At 38.0% G+C, this 14,644-nt stretch overlaps 1 protein-coding gene across 2 annotated transcripts in view; it reads right to left on the reverse strand.

Annotated features, from left to right (window-relative positions):
- Positions 1-460: 460 nt before the first annotated feature.
- The window catches only part of LOC134349298 (A disintegrin and metalloproteinase with thrombospondin motifs 2-like), a 297,682-nt gene continuing 283,498 nt past the window's right edge, over positions 461-14,644 (reverse strand). For both annotated transcript variants that reach the window (XM_063053390.1, XM_063053389.1), the window contains 5 exons: positions 13,563-13,695; positions 8,469-8,676; positions 7,177-7,306; positions 5,471-5,566; positions 461-3,200 (listed from right to left, as the gene is read on the reverse strand). In XM_063053390.1, coding sequence (XP_062909460.1) covers positions 2,746-3,200; positions 5,471-5,566; positions 7,177-7,306; positions 8,469-8,676; positions 13,563-13,695 — 1,022 coding nt within the window. In that variant the 3' untranslated portion in view covers positions 461-2,745. The remainder of the gene's footprint in view (positions 3,201-5,470; positions 5,567-7,176; positions 7,307-8,468; positions 8,677-13,562; positions 13,696-14,644) is intronic.

Genomic DNA, 14,644 nt, shown 5'->3' on the forward strand with positions numbered 1-14,644 from the left:
AAATAGGCGTCAAATTTGCTGTGTTTCTGTGCAGCAAAGATAGGTTCAGCCAATTGCGTCTTTGGATCGACGTGAGATGTCTAGCCCTGAAATTAGTGGAAATTGCTGGTTACCACACGATGTCACAGGAGACTGCGCTGTCTTCATACATCAATCTTAATTTGCAATTTCAGATGACCTCCCTCCTTCTCCAGTTTAAAATAAACAAACATTTATTTATTAATTCCAGTTCCTCTACTGAACCAGATAAATTTAACTTGGAAAAAAAAATCTTATACTCACCGGCAAGATTTTATGAGACAACTTACCACCTGCTGAGTGTCCTTCAATCCCAATAAATTCCAATAAGCAAGAAGCTTTTATAATGAAGTACCAAATAAATGACAGGCACTGTAACATCGAGAAGGAACATTAACAAATCAGTTGCAGCCCTGAGACAAAAGGAACAAAATGCCACAAACGTTCAAGTTTAATAAATATTAAAATAAAGATTCTAACTCTTATATACAAATAATGTACAAAAGAGACTCTTCAGTGGGGCTGCTGTAGTAATTGCAAGTGTAATTGGTGCAGGTGATGCTGTTCATACATACAGTGTAAAGGCCAGTAGTTAATGAGAAAGTTAACATTGCAAAGAAGCACAATAAAGCACAACTTATAAAGCGCTTTTACTTTTTAGAGTACAACATCTGCATTGAGTATGCAACAGAACATTTATCTGTTAAAGATATGACATACTCAGTTTGTCAAGTTCTTTTTCTATCGGGAATCCGAGGGTTAAGAAAATATTATTGTGTAACCCATGAAATAGTCAGAAATGGCATTTTATGAAGCTGATTAGACCAATGGATTTCAGTGAGTGATTGAAGAGAGACCGGATTCAGTTTAGAATACGCCTATTTTTGAAGTGAATTGTGAGGAATTTCTGTTTTTCCAGTCCAATCTGTCATTCATGCTGCTTTGAACTACAGAAAAGCACTTAAGACACCACCATGCAGTAAATATATGTGCAATCAGTATATTTCAGACAAAAATGGGTTTATTTTCAAGTGTGTCTTGTGTTCTAATGCAGAGTCTCATCCAGAAATACAGACCCAAATTTTGGAAAATCTTAGCATATCATATCTGTTTAGTAAAATCCCGTGGCTGCTCAATGCTCCTGAACTCCTGGAAAATTTGGATAATTATCTTAGTTGTTTTTTTTAGGAGGTTTATTAACCTGTATTCACCATTTTTACTCTGACATTAAATTTGTTTTCATAAGAATACAAATTAAATGTAGAATACAGATGGTTATAATTTTTCTTCATCTACCATGTGACTTAATTGATTTTCAAATAATAGCCTAGCAGAGGAACAAAGCTAAGGAAAATATGTTTTTTTTTGTTTTCTGATAATGATCATTTTGTTCTGAAACCAGTTTAGAAGCAGTGACAATACCACAAAAGTATGAGTAACCTAGAGAGATCTAATGCGGCTTTTAGCCTATGGAGGGTATGGCTAATCAGATAACTAAATTAGTCCTGAAGAAGGGTCTCAACCTGAAATATCGACTGCTTACTCTTTTCCACAGATACTGTCTGACCTGCTGAATTCCTCCAGCATTTTGTGTGTATTGCTTTGGATTTCCAGCATCTGCAGACTATTTTGTGTTTGCAACGAAATTGATAAGATGCTTTTGACTATAGCCAGAAGAAATGTTCACACTGATTTATAAAAAAAAAAGAAATAAATTGTGTAACTGTTTTCTAATTACTGAAATCTAGTTTCTCTTCATTAGAATAGGAGAAGTGTTAGCATATTATCAGCTCTGTGAAGCTAAATGGAGGAAAGGCTGAAAATGCAGATTAACTTTGTGATCTTTGTGGGCAAATTCAAATTAGAAATTTTTATTTGTATGAAAATATGCTAATTATAATAGTTACAGCAGAATTGCCTTTCTGCTTTCGTCTCTCAGTAGGGTGCTATAGCTTATTGGAATAACCTATTTATACCAAAAATATTTAGTATTATGTAGGAAGTAGTGCAAATTATTATGTAAAAGCATCCATGTATAAATATCATGGATTTTTTACATATTTATCATGTTCTTCAATTTGTTCAGATTGAGAAATTTACATAATTTTAGCACCATATATTTTGAAAGTTAGGAATTCTAAAAAATTCTGCACCAAAAGGATACTCTGCACATATGCCATCAATGTTTACAATATAACATGTATCTTTTTTACTTCATATGTTCTCATAGTCACAATTTGAACCAGAATCAGAGATGTTCCTGCTGGGTACAAAAGACACAGGACCACCCATCTTATGTGCCAGTAAAACAAAACGTAGGTTTAAAAAAAACTAAAGCACCATTAATCAGGAAATTTACTGCAATTTCCAAAAATTGTAATGCAAAAACAAGCTACAATGAAGAGGTCGGCAGTGAGAATACTCGGCCAGTATTTTTTTAAAAGAAAGTAATGAAGATTTTGTATGTGTTATTGGGAGGATGAGAGGGCACACGGGGATGTGCACTTGTTCTGTATGTGTTGTATTGTGTTTGCTGCTTGGCAAAGCTGTGGGGCATATGCTTCGTGCTCCATTTTACAAGAGAGATTACTAAAGTTAGAAGTGTTTGCATTAGAAATGTATTGATGAATACAGTCTGCCATTTATTTCCAGTCCAGTTTCTGGTCATATCGTGGATGAGCCACTTTATGACATTTTCCTTTGTTTTTCATTCCAAATGATCCATGCTCAAATCTCCACATGAGGTAAGCTGTTGTCCTTTACAGGTAAAACATCTTTGTCCGAGGAATTGTTCAGCATTTCCTTTATTTTCTGGTCAAGCAGAAACTGGAGTCTATGGTTGCTGACTATATTTGGTCGTCTTGGAATTATAATTTTGTGTCTCGGAGTTTTACTGTTACCACTTTTTCCCTTGTGCATCTGCCCAACTGCATTTTTCTCAGGACTGTCTCGTGTTGTATTTAATTTGTGAGAGGTAACAACCCTCGGCATTCTTGTGGTCTCGGGTAACGTGGTTGGTATAGCTCGCTTCAGGGAATCAGTAATATTGGCCTTATTTGTAATCTGTTGAGACAGTGAATTGCAGGACTTGCAACAAAGCTTGTTGTAGCCAGGAATAGAGCAATAGCGGAAAAGTGCATCCATACGGCAGAAAATTGACTTGTCCCCATGACATTTTGTTTCTGCGAAGATATTAAGATGAAAAGAAAATTAGAACTGTGAAGAAAATGGAATCATTATTTAATAGGTTTCATTTTATTTGTAGCTGATTTCTTTCAAAAGCTTTCTTTGTTGACTTGGTTTATTTATTCTTCTAGTATGTTGGTTTCTTAATAAGAAGATTAATTACATTATAAAGTAATTAAATTAATACATATTATAACTTTCAAAGTATGCCAATATTTTGTATATTTCTCAATATGACATACTTTAACTGATCTGAAAATATCGTTTATAATTTTAAAATTAATTTTGTAATTGACCCAGTGATTTTGCTTCAGAATTTGATTTTTGTCAACAAATGAAACTAATGCATTCATCACTAAGTGCAGGTTGTTTAGTTTCATGGACATATTTTGAGATGGACATTTTCCTTTTCAATTTTAATTATTTTTTCCTGTTTCAATAATGCAAAAACTTCAGATTTATCACAAATATTTTGTTACCTGCTCCTCAGTTGCCAAAAAGAACATCCACTATTTTGTTAGAAAAATGCCTTTAACTTCCATAATATATAGGTTTGACTATTTTCTGTAATGCCTACAAAATCACTCAATAGATGCCTCATTATTCAATGTTAATAATTGTTTTAAAACGGAGACTGTTCAACAGAAAAAATTAGAATGGGAACACTATTGGATTTTTTTTAGTGACTGGCTAGAAAAACTGAAAATAGACAATATTTTATTTCTTGACATAGGTTTTCATTTATTTGCAGTGACTAATGACAAACTGGAGTAACATAAGACCCCAGATCTCCATTGGTAAGAAAATGCATCTATATGTACAAGATCGCAGTTAATTTGGTAAACATTGCCACCATTCTTACAAAAAAAGTAGAAATGAATGAGAGAAACTGAAATGGCAGATCTTCATGATTATATTTTTAATTATCAATAAATTATCCCTGATAAACCAAAGTGCATATTAATATAGTGCATGTTACTGAGTACCATAATTGCACTGTCAGTGACCACGGTTAACCTATTTAAAACCTTCTGACTTTAAATAAACAGAATTAATACTGGAGCGAATCTGTACAAACACCAATTAAGTCACACACAACACTTCCAGTGCAATAGCTGTGGCCCGTCAGTTTTCCTTGTTGATAAGACATCACATCCTAAAATTTCCACTAAAATTCTCACAAAAGTTGGTTATGTGATCACATGACAATGACACGGTCAAAGTGCTTTTAATTTCTCCCTCACAGACTAATTGCATTGTTTCTGGGCCTTTGTTCTCAGCAACTATAAGCTTTAAAATTTCTCGTCCAAAAATAACATTTAAAAGTGATTAACGTTATTGATGGATTTTTATGGAGCATTCCTAGAATTAGTAATTATTTACATCTACAGCCAAATATGGCAATAATTGTTGCTGTGCATCAGTAAAGATGGGAAGATGGGCTCAGTCCATAAAATAATTTTCTGGAGTCTGCAGCTGTAGCAAAAGTTGTGAAATTCATCCTTAGATAAGGCATTTTTCTAAACAAAATAAATACGGAGGTACTGTATTATAATTTAGCTATGTCAAATGCGTGTAACTGACCAAATTAGCCAATTAACATACACATGGCAACATTCATTCACACAAAGTAATCATCAAACATGCAACAGATGAAAATGAAACCATTCACTTGCTACCTAGAAACAGCTCAAAGAATTAAATTTCCCTAAGTATAATGAAATGCAACAAGACAATGTTAATGAGTAGAAAACTAACCCAGAGTGTAAGGAATGCAAGAGGAGGACAACTACTGTAATCACTTATCATTTAGGTTTAGAGCATTAATTACCATTCAGAAATTCTAACCAAGTAGAAGAGGTCTAGAAAGAAGGGAATATTAGCACGAGAAGATGTCAGTATTGTGATGTGATCACATTCACAATAAATATCTCATTCTCCATTGAACTGAGACTGTTTCATTAGAGCCTGTTTTCAAGCAAACCAAACAAGCTGAAGACAGCTCCCATTCAGAGACTTGCAACATACTGTGGAATTCCTCCAGCGATTTTTGAAGTCCTTCTCTTTGGACTTCCACCACTAGTGCTGCACAAGCTCTAGAGAAGAGACAGGCTACGCACCAGGACCCAGCAGAAGAATTAGAACCAGGAAACAGATGCTAATCAGAGGAATACATTATGAAGAGAAAGGGACACAGAAAAGGGTACACTCCATGTAAGTAACTGCATGCATCTAAAACCAGGATCAGAGTTGTAATACGATTTACTTGTCGAAACTTTTTGAATAGGATATTGTGGATCTGGTCGTGAGAGCCATTGGATTCCAGACTTTCTTTTGGAGGAAGTTTGCTGAGAGGAGTTTTCTAGAAGGAATGAAAAATAAAGATCAATGTAATAATGGATATATAATCTGTTGATTGGCACACTGTAACACCACTTATTTTTAATCTAAATGCAAAGTAAACAGAAAAATAACTAATTTGGTGAAGGATCTGGAGTGACTATACACTGTATTTTGGTTAAATAGTATTCTAGTCAGCTTTATTGCATTTCATGGGCTAGGGGTTGTATTTGAGCTAAGACAATGTGAAATATAAGTATGTGCTGGCTTTGTCTATTGCGTCCCCACAGAGATGCTCATTTATGAGGCAACATATGTGATAGAACAGGTTTTACTTGCTAGAGCAAATACAAAGGACCTTTAATTTGAATTATGGTTTGTTCTTGCATGGAAACAGACCCCATGGCTCACTGATTCCACCCTGATTATCAACCAGTCATTTACATCCAATTGCACTCTATTCTCCCCACACATTCCCATAGGCTTTCCACAAATTCAACCCTTCACCCACACAGTCACATGCATGCTATTCAACTTGGGGTGGAGGAGGAAACCGGATCACCCAGCACAAATCCACACAGGCACAGGAAAAATGTGCAAACTGCACACAGATGGTGCTGGGGGTTTGAACCAAAGCCGGCTCACAGAAACTGAGGCAGTAATTCTACCACCTGCACGATTTCGCAGCCCCAAGGTTCCTTCTCTTCAGAAAAGAAGTCTTAAAGTAATGAAAAGATTTGATGAAGGAGACGTAGAGATTATGTAGTAGGGACAAGTAGTAGATGATTAAGAATCACAATAACAAATTGAGAACACTTTCACTCAGAGAATGGTGAGTATATGGACTTGCACAGAAGTGCAGGGCCCCCACTGGTGATCTTTTCGACAGAGTAATCTGGGCTGCAAACTGCAGCAGCAGGCGGTGCACAGGAGTTTGAGGAGTAGAATGTAATGGTGGGTAGGGAGTGAAAGAGGAGCAAGTTGTGGAGGGTTAGGGATAATTGCATGGGCAGGGAGAGGCCAGGGGAATGACTGGGTTGGAGTTGGGGAGGGGATGAGCTGTCCACGGGTGTTGTAAGTGCAGAATAATTTACTATTAATACCGTCAAAATGTGTAATGCGGTTTATCTGACATTATTATGAATGTTCAGGGTCCAGTGCTCTGTGTACATAATGCATTATTTCATCAGCACATCCAGAAGCAAAATCTGCAAGTATATAGTGCACTCGATCAATAGTATCGAACAATGGAGTTTTTGATAACAGACACAATAAACATATAAAAATATAAAAACATATAAACATATAAGACAACTTCCATTTCCACAAGTTACTGAGTTGTACAATACAATTTCTACATCTTTAGTCTCAAGAGGTACGGCAAACATTAAATAATGAAATAAAATTAAGTGTCCTCATACGTTACTCCCTGACTGCAGAAGTTACAGGCTAGAGATAGAGCTAAACCTCAGTAACTTCAATTTTTTTTTTTTGGGCTTTTTTCTCCCAATAAGTCCTGATATTTATTATAGAAACACTAGAATATGATACATATTCTAATTCTAGATTTCTCTGAAGTTGAGTATCAATTGCCAATTTAAACTTGGACACAGGATTAATTGAGTGACTTACTATGACATGCTGGCATTCTACATATGCGTATGGTATCTGGCTTTTCTTCTTCACACTGTGCGACTATATTGTCCCTTGTCCGACATACGGCCAGTCTCTCTTGTATTCCATTTCCACAAGTTACTGAGCACTAACAAACAACAAGTTGCACAGTTGTAAATGCAAACAGGAAAAGCTGAGACCTTGACACTTGCACTACAAATAAATGCAAGAAATATCTGAGTAGAATAATTCAATGGAAATGGCATAAGGGCAGGAACACAAAGCTTTTGACCCACACATTTCTAATAACACAATATATTTCGAACATTAACAGTAGAAGGTTGGGATGAGTTCAGCACCAGATGAAATCCTACCAGGGAGTAATAACCAGTGGTCAGAATTCCTTGCAAATTAGAAAAAATATTAAAAATATGCACACTGCTGAAAATAGCTGAGAACAAAAATTATCAACCATCGGTGCTCTGCAGATTTTAGCTGCAATGTGAGATTGCTGCTATTCACCCTGTGGTTTAAAATAAGCTCAAATTTACAAAAGGAGTTGTTCTATTAGCCAAGGACAGTGGCCACTTGTGTCTGGTATGAGACCAATTAATTGCTGCCCGTCTTTCTCTTACCCAACACTGCCAGAAAATCTGTACCAGTTTGTGTTCATCCATAGTGCAGTGCGGTAGAAGACTCTAAACTGCCCACTGCATCACTGGCACCAGCCTACTGGCCATCAAGGACATATATGCAGAAAGATGCTGGAAAAAAGCCGGCAATATCATAAAGGATCCCACCCATCCTGTCTAGGACTGTTTGCCTCACTCACATCAGGGAGGAGGCTACATAGCATCCGTGCCAGGATCACCAGACTCAAAAAATAGTTACTTTATCAAGCTGTAAGGCGGATCAATACCTCCACCTAGTAACCAAACCCGCCACGGATACTTCATCATTACCTGTCAGAGTCACCTTATATACAGACACTCATATCTAGTGTCACATCACGTACATACGGTACAATCAATCTTATTCATTTATATCCATTGTCCTTTTATTATTGTGTTTTTTATCTTACCATGATTTTTTTAATGCTGCATCAGATCCAGAGTAACAATTATTTCATTCTCCTTTACACTTGTGTACTGGAAATGACATTAAAGAATCTCGAATCTTGAATAATCAGACTTTCAGGCAATATTCATGTCAGGTAGAGTAAGGTGATATCAAATTCCCAGAACGACTTGCTACAGATGATCTCCTAGAGTAATCTAATGCAAAAGAAAGAGTGAAACACCTAAGCATACCTGTGACCAAGCCCCTATACTCCACTGTGCAGGACAAAGCTCTCGATTACAGGGTTTTCTAGTCTCAGGCCGATCCCCATTGCAATATTTGCTGTGCACCGAGCGATTGGTTCCATCGTGAAGTGGTTGAACGCATCGCACAGTACGGATTTGATACCCAGACTTGCCACAGGTTTTGGTACATGCCTCCCACTGCCCTGTAATCCACCTGTAAACCACAAATATAAACCGTGTCAAAGTCGGCACTGTATTTTGTCAGCATAGCATTACACTTATTAAACTGAGCACTCTTCAATAATTTGGAAAATAGTATTTTAAACATGTATCAAGTAAAATGGGGCTCAATGGTATTGCACCTCTGGTAACACAATTTCAAGGCCTTAAATCATTAAACTAATGGCAAACATAACTGTTTAAGTAATACATAATAGGCATGATGTTCCCCCAGGATGAGTGTGCTACAAAATTGCTTTCAAATGTTAATGATTTACAGGAAATAGAGGCAAAAGTGTATTTCAAACACAATTCTTTCCAATTCCAGCAGCCTATAATTGAGCGAGAATTTCAAACAATTCTCACGTTTCTAAGCCAGGAACAAGAAACTAAGTCTGATTATTTTGAGAGAGATGCACAGCAGTATGATTTATTTGCAAGGTCCAAACCACAGTGATCAGTCTAGCATTGAACTATTTACCATCTATGTTTTGTATTCATGTACATTTTGACCCTCATGGGCTGCTGTTACGCTTCCCCATGTGTTATGTACTGAACATAATGTGAGAGGGCATTCTGGGTAGATGTCTGTTTCTTACCTCTCTATCCCTTGTGTAGTTACTTGTGGCCATTAAGGGTCCCAGTAACCACAAACATAACAACTGGCGACAAGGTGACACGTCCTCGCACCATATTTATTGTTTTGCTCCCCTCAGCAAGGAAAGTCTGTGTGTTCCACTGTGTAATGTGGGTGAGCAAAGAGAAGACACTGCATACCACAAGAAAACAGTCACAGGAATCATGGTGAGTGAAGAATCCAACAGGAGAGCATGAGAATGGGATGGTTAATAAAACAAATGAGAGAGGGGGAAGGAGAGAGAAAGAGCGAAAGCGAGAGACCAATAGGACTAGCTAACTTTTCTGGAATGTAATTGTGTTTGAAAATGGTGACAATGTTTGGAAGTTTTGGGCTGTATGACAAAACAACAGAGCAACAGTGTTCATTTACTGAAAGATTTGAATATTGTGCACTGGCAAATCGATTTTCAGATATTTGTGTTCCAACTTTTCTGACTGTGATGGACACAAAAACATTTATAAGCCTTTTGAGGATGTGGTTAAAGTCTTAAAGAACCACTATTCCACACCTGAAACCCACTGGTTTCCTTGGCTGCGTAAGTCTAGGGTAAACACTCTCTAGTCCCAGCAAACTCGTGAGATTGAAAGGGCTCTCCCACTCAAACCTCGGTTTGTGTGGATGCTGTGTAATTTCCTACCCTGTTACAAATTAGTGCCATGAAATGACAGGCAGCACACTGCACACGGTTAAAGGGATTATATTTATGAATCTAAAGGGTTAGTAAGGAAAAGCAAAATAATTGAACAGTCAAATGTGCACAAGTTGCAGCTCATCTTGAACTTCTCTGTCCGTCACGCGCTGGGCCATTGGTCTGCGTGAAAGCACACACCACCTTCTGAACGTCGCTTGCAATCTATCTTGTACAAACGGGTCTCCCACCAGATCGTATGCTACGACCGGTTCTCCCCAGCATCTTCTCTCTTCATCTCCCGCTGAATAAAAAAACACCTAAGACCAACCTTAGTGTCCCTCACCAAGAAAACCTCCCCTTAATTGGATGGCACACATTCCACATCATCCCTTATCTTCAACAATAACCCAAACAGGCTGACAGCAGAACAGATGGCTCTTACAAAACTGCTAAATCAAATACCTATAGCATAACAGTAAAGATGTGAACCAGGGCATTACACACCTAAACTATTGATTATTGTTAAGAGGTATGGACTTCATATAAGGAATCAAGAAAGAGGGTCTATTTCACAGTTTGTGGTGGTGCTGAAGCAATTGTCCGAACACTGTGATTTTGGGCAGTCACTGAATGACATGTTACGTGATAGACTCATATATGGTCTGCGCAGTGAGACAATTCAGAAAGATTTGCTTACAGAAGACAGACTAATATTACAGAAGGCAGTTGCGATTAGTATATCTATGGAGGAGGCAGCTAAAGAAGCACAGCTTATAAGCACCTCTTCCCAAGTTCATAAAGTTTCTACTAACTTTAAGAATAAGACATCTATTGGCAATGTTATCATTGTGGCAGAACTGGGCATTCAGCAAAGGTATAAGGATTTAGATTGTTAAAGCTGTGACAAAAAGGGACATATTGACCACGCCAGTAAAAGTAAAAAGACACTGTCAACCAAAGCACTAATACGGAGAAGTGACTTTTGGAAAAACAAAAAGAAACATGTGAACAAGATGGGGCATACCGAGGATGTACTGAGTGACTCTCACTCTGTGGTTGAAGAAGCTTTACAAGTTTTATCTGTTTCAGGACACAAAGATGGTTATTGGGTCACCCCATGGTTGGATGGGGCCACAGTGAAGATACAGATGGACACGGGTGCAGCAGTATCGCGGTGTCAGAGACAGGTTACAAGGAAAAATTGCAGCACCTTAACCCAGAAGGGGCAGGTTGACTTTAAAGACTTACATTTGTGAGATTGTTCCAGTGAGGGTAGTAGTACGTTACAGTGGAGATTAACGAACAGAGAAAGAAACTTCCACTGTATGTTGTTAAAGGTAGTTATCTAGTGCTTCTGGGCTGCTCTTGGTTGCACTCCAAATAGCATGAAGTGCACTGGATTGGTGGGAGCATTGGTCTGTTACAGGGATTGAAGAAATATACAAAAGCATTCAATGGAGAACTGGGCAGTATGAAAGGAATCGCTGCTAAACTGGCTGTTAAGGCCGAAACAATACCCAAATGCCTGAAGGCAAGACCTGCTCCACACGCCCTCAAACTATAGATATAGGACGAACTAGAAAGACTGGTCCAGAGTAAGGTATTGGAACCAGTGTGTGCAAGTAAATGTGCAAATCCAGTGGTTCCTGAACTAAAAAGGGATGGGTCTTTAAGGCCTTGTGGAGACTTCAAGGTAACCAATAACTGTTCTTTCAGCTGAACAATACCTTCCTCCCCTCACTGATGACCTTTTGGCAGGATTGTCCGGATGACAGACACTTAGCAAGATTGACACATCATGTGTACTTGCAGATGCATGTGGAACCAGAGTCACAGGGAACTGTTGACCATAGTGACTCACAAAGGAACATTCAGACTTCCATTGGGTGTCATCTTGGCTTCCGCACTTTTCCAGCTAGCTATGGACCGGATCCTGAGTGGGTTGACAGGGGAATGCTATTTGGATGACTTACTCATCACTGGGAAAAATGAGCTTAGATGTAAAACTGCAAAGTCTCAGGGAATATCAGCTTGTAAGTGACAATGGCCCACCACTCCTCTCTGAAGAGTTCAAAGCATTTATGGAAGCAAACAGTATTCAGCACATCAAACCAGCACCATTTCATCCAGCCACTAATGGCCTTGATGGACAATTCATTCAAACAATGAAACAAGTCCTCAACACTTCAGAGGGAAGTGGATCCCTCAGACAGTGTCTTAGCACTTTCTTGCTGACATATCCCAACACAACTCACATCACTACCGAAATGGCTCCAGCCACCACACTGATGAAAAGGCAGCTCCACAGCCAACTTGACCTGCCTCGACCCCCAAACACAAAACAACCCCCTACTGAAAAACGCAGTACCCAAGCCAAGATCTATACACACACCACCAATAGATAAACTTTGGTGTCATTCCAGGTTGTCATACCCTCACAGGAACAGGTAGATTGAATTTCTAGTTTAGAAACTAACCCTCAGCACATGGGGCAGAATAATCCTCCGGGTGATGTCTGGGAATAGAGGCAGTCTACCCTCTTACCCTAGTTTAGAAAAATCAATAATTTTTTTGCTGGCGAATTTGATGATTATTCCATTGAATGTTAATAGTTTAGCAGCTAGTCTGTGTATGGGAAGGGGAAGAAACCTTTAAAATAAGGGGGGGGGGAAGAGGCATATATCATGTATTCATGCAGATTTTGACGCTTTCAGGTTATTTTCAAACTACCCTGTGTGTCACGTACTGAACGCAATGTGAGAGGGCAGTCGAGGTGGATGACCAACAAGCAGAATGAACAGCTGTGCATTAGTTTCTCACCTCTCCATCTCTTGTGTGTGTTATTCACAGCCAGCAGGCTTTCCAGTACAACAAGCACCACAACCTATATATCTATGACTTAGAAAAAGGGACTGAGTATACCACTGACAGTAAAAAGATAGGTGGGTTACCTAGACATGAGGAGACCCAAAGGGATATAGAGAGGTTAAGTCAGTGAACTAGATATTGGCAGATGGAACATAATGTAGAAAAATGCAAGGTGGTTAATGTTGGAAGAAATAATGAAGAAACAAGTTATTATTTGAACAGTGAGGCATCAGAAGATTGGAGCTGAAAGAGACAGGGGAATCATAATGGAAACCAAATGATGCAGCAAGTAATTAGGAAGAATAATAGGTTATTTGCCTTTCTTGAAAGCATATATAAGTAGGTATATTTTGATGCAACTTCACAGAGTGCTCAAGAGACCACACCTGGAGCACAATACACCAATTCACTCTCTGTAGTTTAGTAAGGGTGTATTTGAATAGGAGGTAGAACAGATAATATTCACTTGGATTGATGAGGAGCTGGTACATGAGGAGAATTGAGTCTTTCATCACTGGAGTTTAGAAGAATGAGAAATGATCCCATTGAGTGAGAAGGGACTGTTAACCAGAGCACAGTATTCAGCGAAGCAGTTTGTTTGATTGAAGCCTTCATATTAGCCCATCTGAGTGACAAGAGCCATGGAGTAACTGGTTCTGGAAACGACATTTATACCCTGTCATCAATGACAGGACACAGGCCGGACACAGGCTGGAGGATCTGCATTTTCCTGGTAACTTACACGGGCTGCGAGCACTCATGCAGGTTGCACATCCTACGGATTGGCTTTGGCTTTTTACTTGCATCACAGAAACTTCGGTGAATCATCTTGGAGTCAGCCTTCCTGCGACAGCCATATCGCGTAAACTGAGAACCTAAGCAAAATCAATTATCTTTATCAGAATAAATGTCATAAATAGCTAACTTTCTTAGAATACTCAATCTTTTAGCTGTTGAGATTAAATATTTACCATCAACCTATTTAAATGGCGATGCAAATATAATCTTCAATAATTGACAACCTAGCAATGAAACAATGTGCCTCGATCGAAGATTAGAATGTCTTTCATCTTAGAGTAACATAATGGAAATGTTAATACAAGCTTGTTGAACCTTACTATTGCAAATAATGATTAAAGTTTACTAGCTTATCATGCATTTTGCTCCACCAGTAATGCAAAGGCTTAGGTCAATTTCAGGTTTGGCCTTGAAAAGATTTTAGTTTAGGTCCCTGGAAACTGAAGCTTTATTAAAATGATGTGCAATTGAAAACATGATCAGTTCCTATCTGATTACTGCTATAAAGTAAATCACCAGTGAATGGAAATGAATCTCAGGGTTATACAGTATATGGTGACCTATATATATTTCGATAATAAATTTTCTTTGAACTTTGAACTAATGTTAAAAGCTTGCACTAGTTTAAATTGTAGTGGCATTCAGAATGCTACGCTGAGGTTATCAAATTTTCCATGTTGAACTATCACCAATGGATACTCAATGCCACAAGGTCATTGAAAACTATCTCCAATAAACTAGAATTATTCAAACACAAAGCTTTGCTGAAATATTTTGATTGGGGTGGGTCATAGCTAATTGTGCTATTGTTATTACTTAATTTAAAGAATGTAGTTTGCAGTAACTAGTGACACATTCCTTTACAAATTATCTATTAACTGTTAAATACATACACATATAATAATATGTGCAAGGATGTTTGTTTCAGTTTAAGCCTCATTTTCCTAAAGAAAGCCAACTTTTGCTATTAAGGGAATAATCTGTGACTACAAGAGTGTAAGCAAAATTAGCATTCAGTGAAGTCAT

Source organism: Mobula hypostoma, chromosome 7 (assembly GCF_963921235.1).
Source record: "Mobula hypostoma chromosome 7, sMobHyp1.1, whole genome shotgun sequence".
Taxonomy (NCBI): Eukaryota; Metazoa; Chordata; class Chondrichthyes; order Myliobatiformes; family Myliobatidae; genus Mobula; species Mobula hypostoma.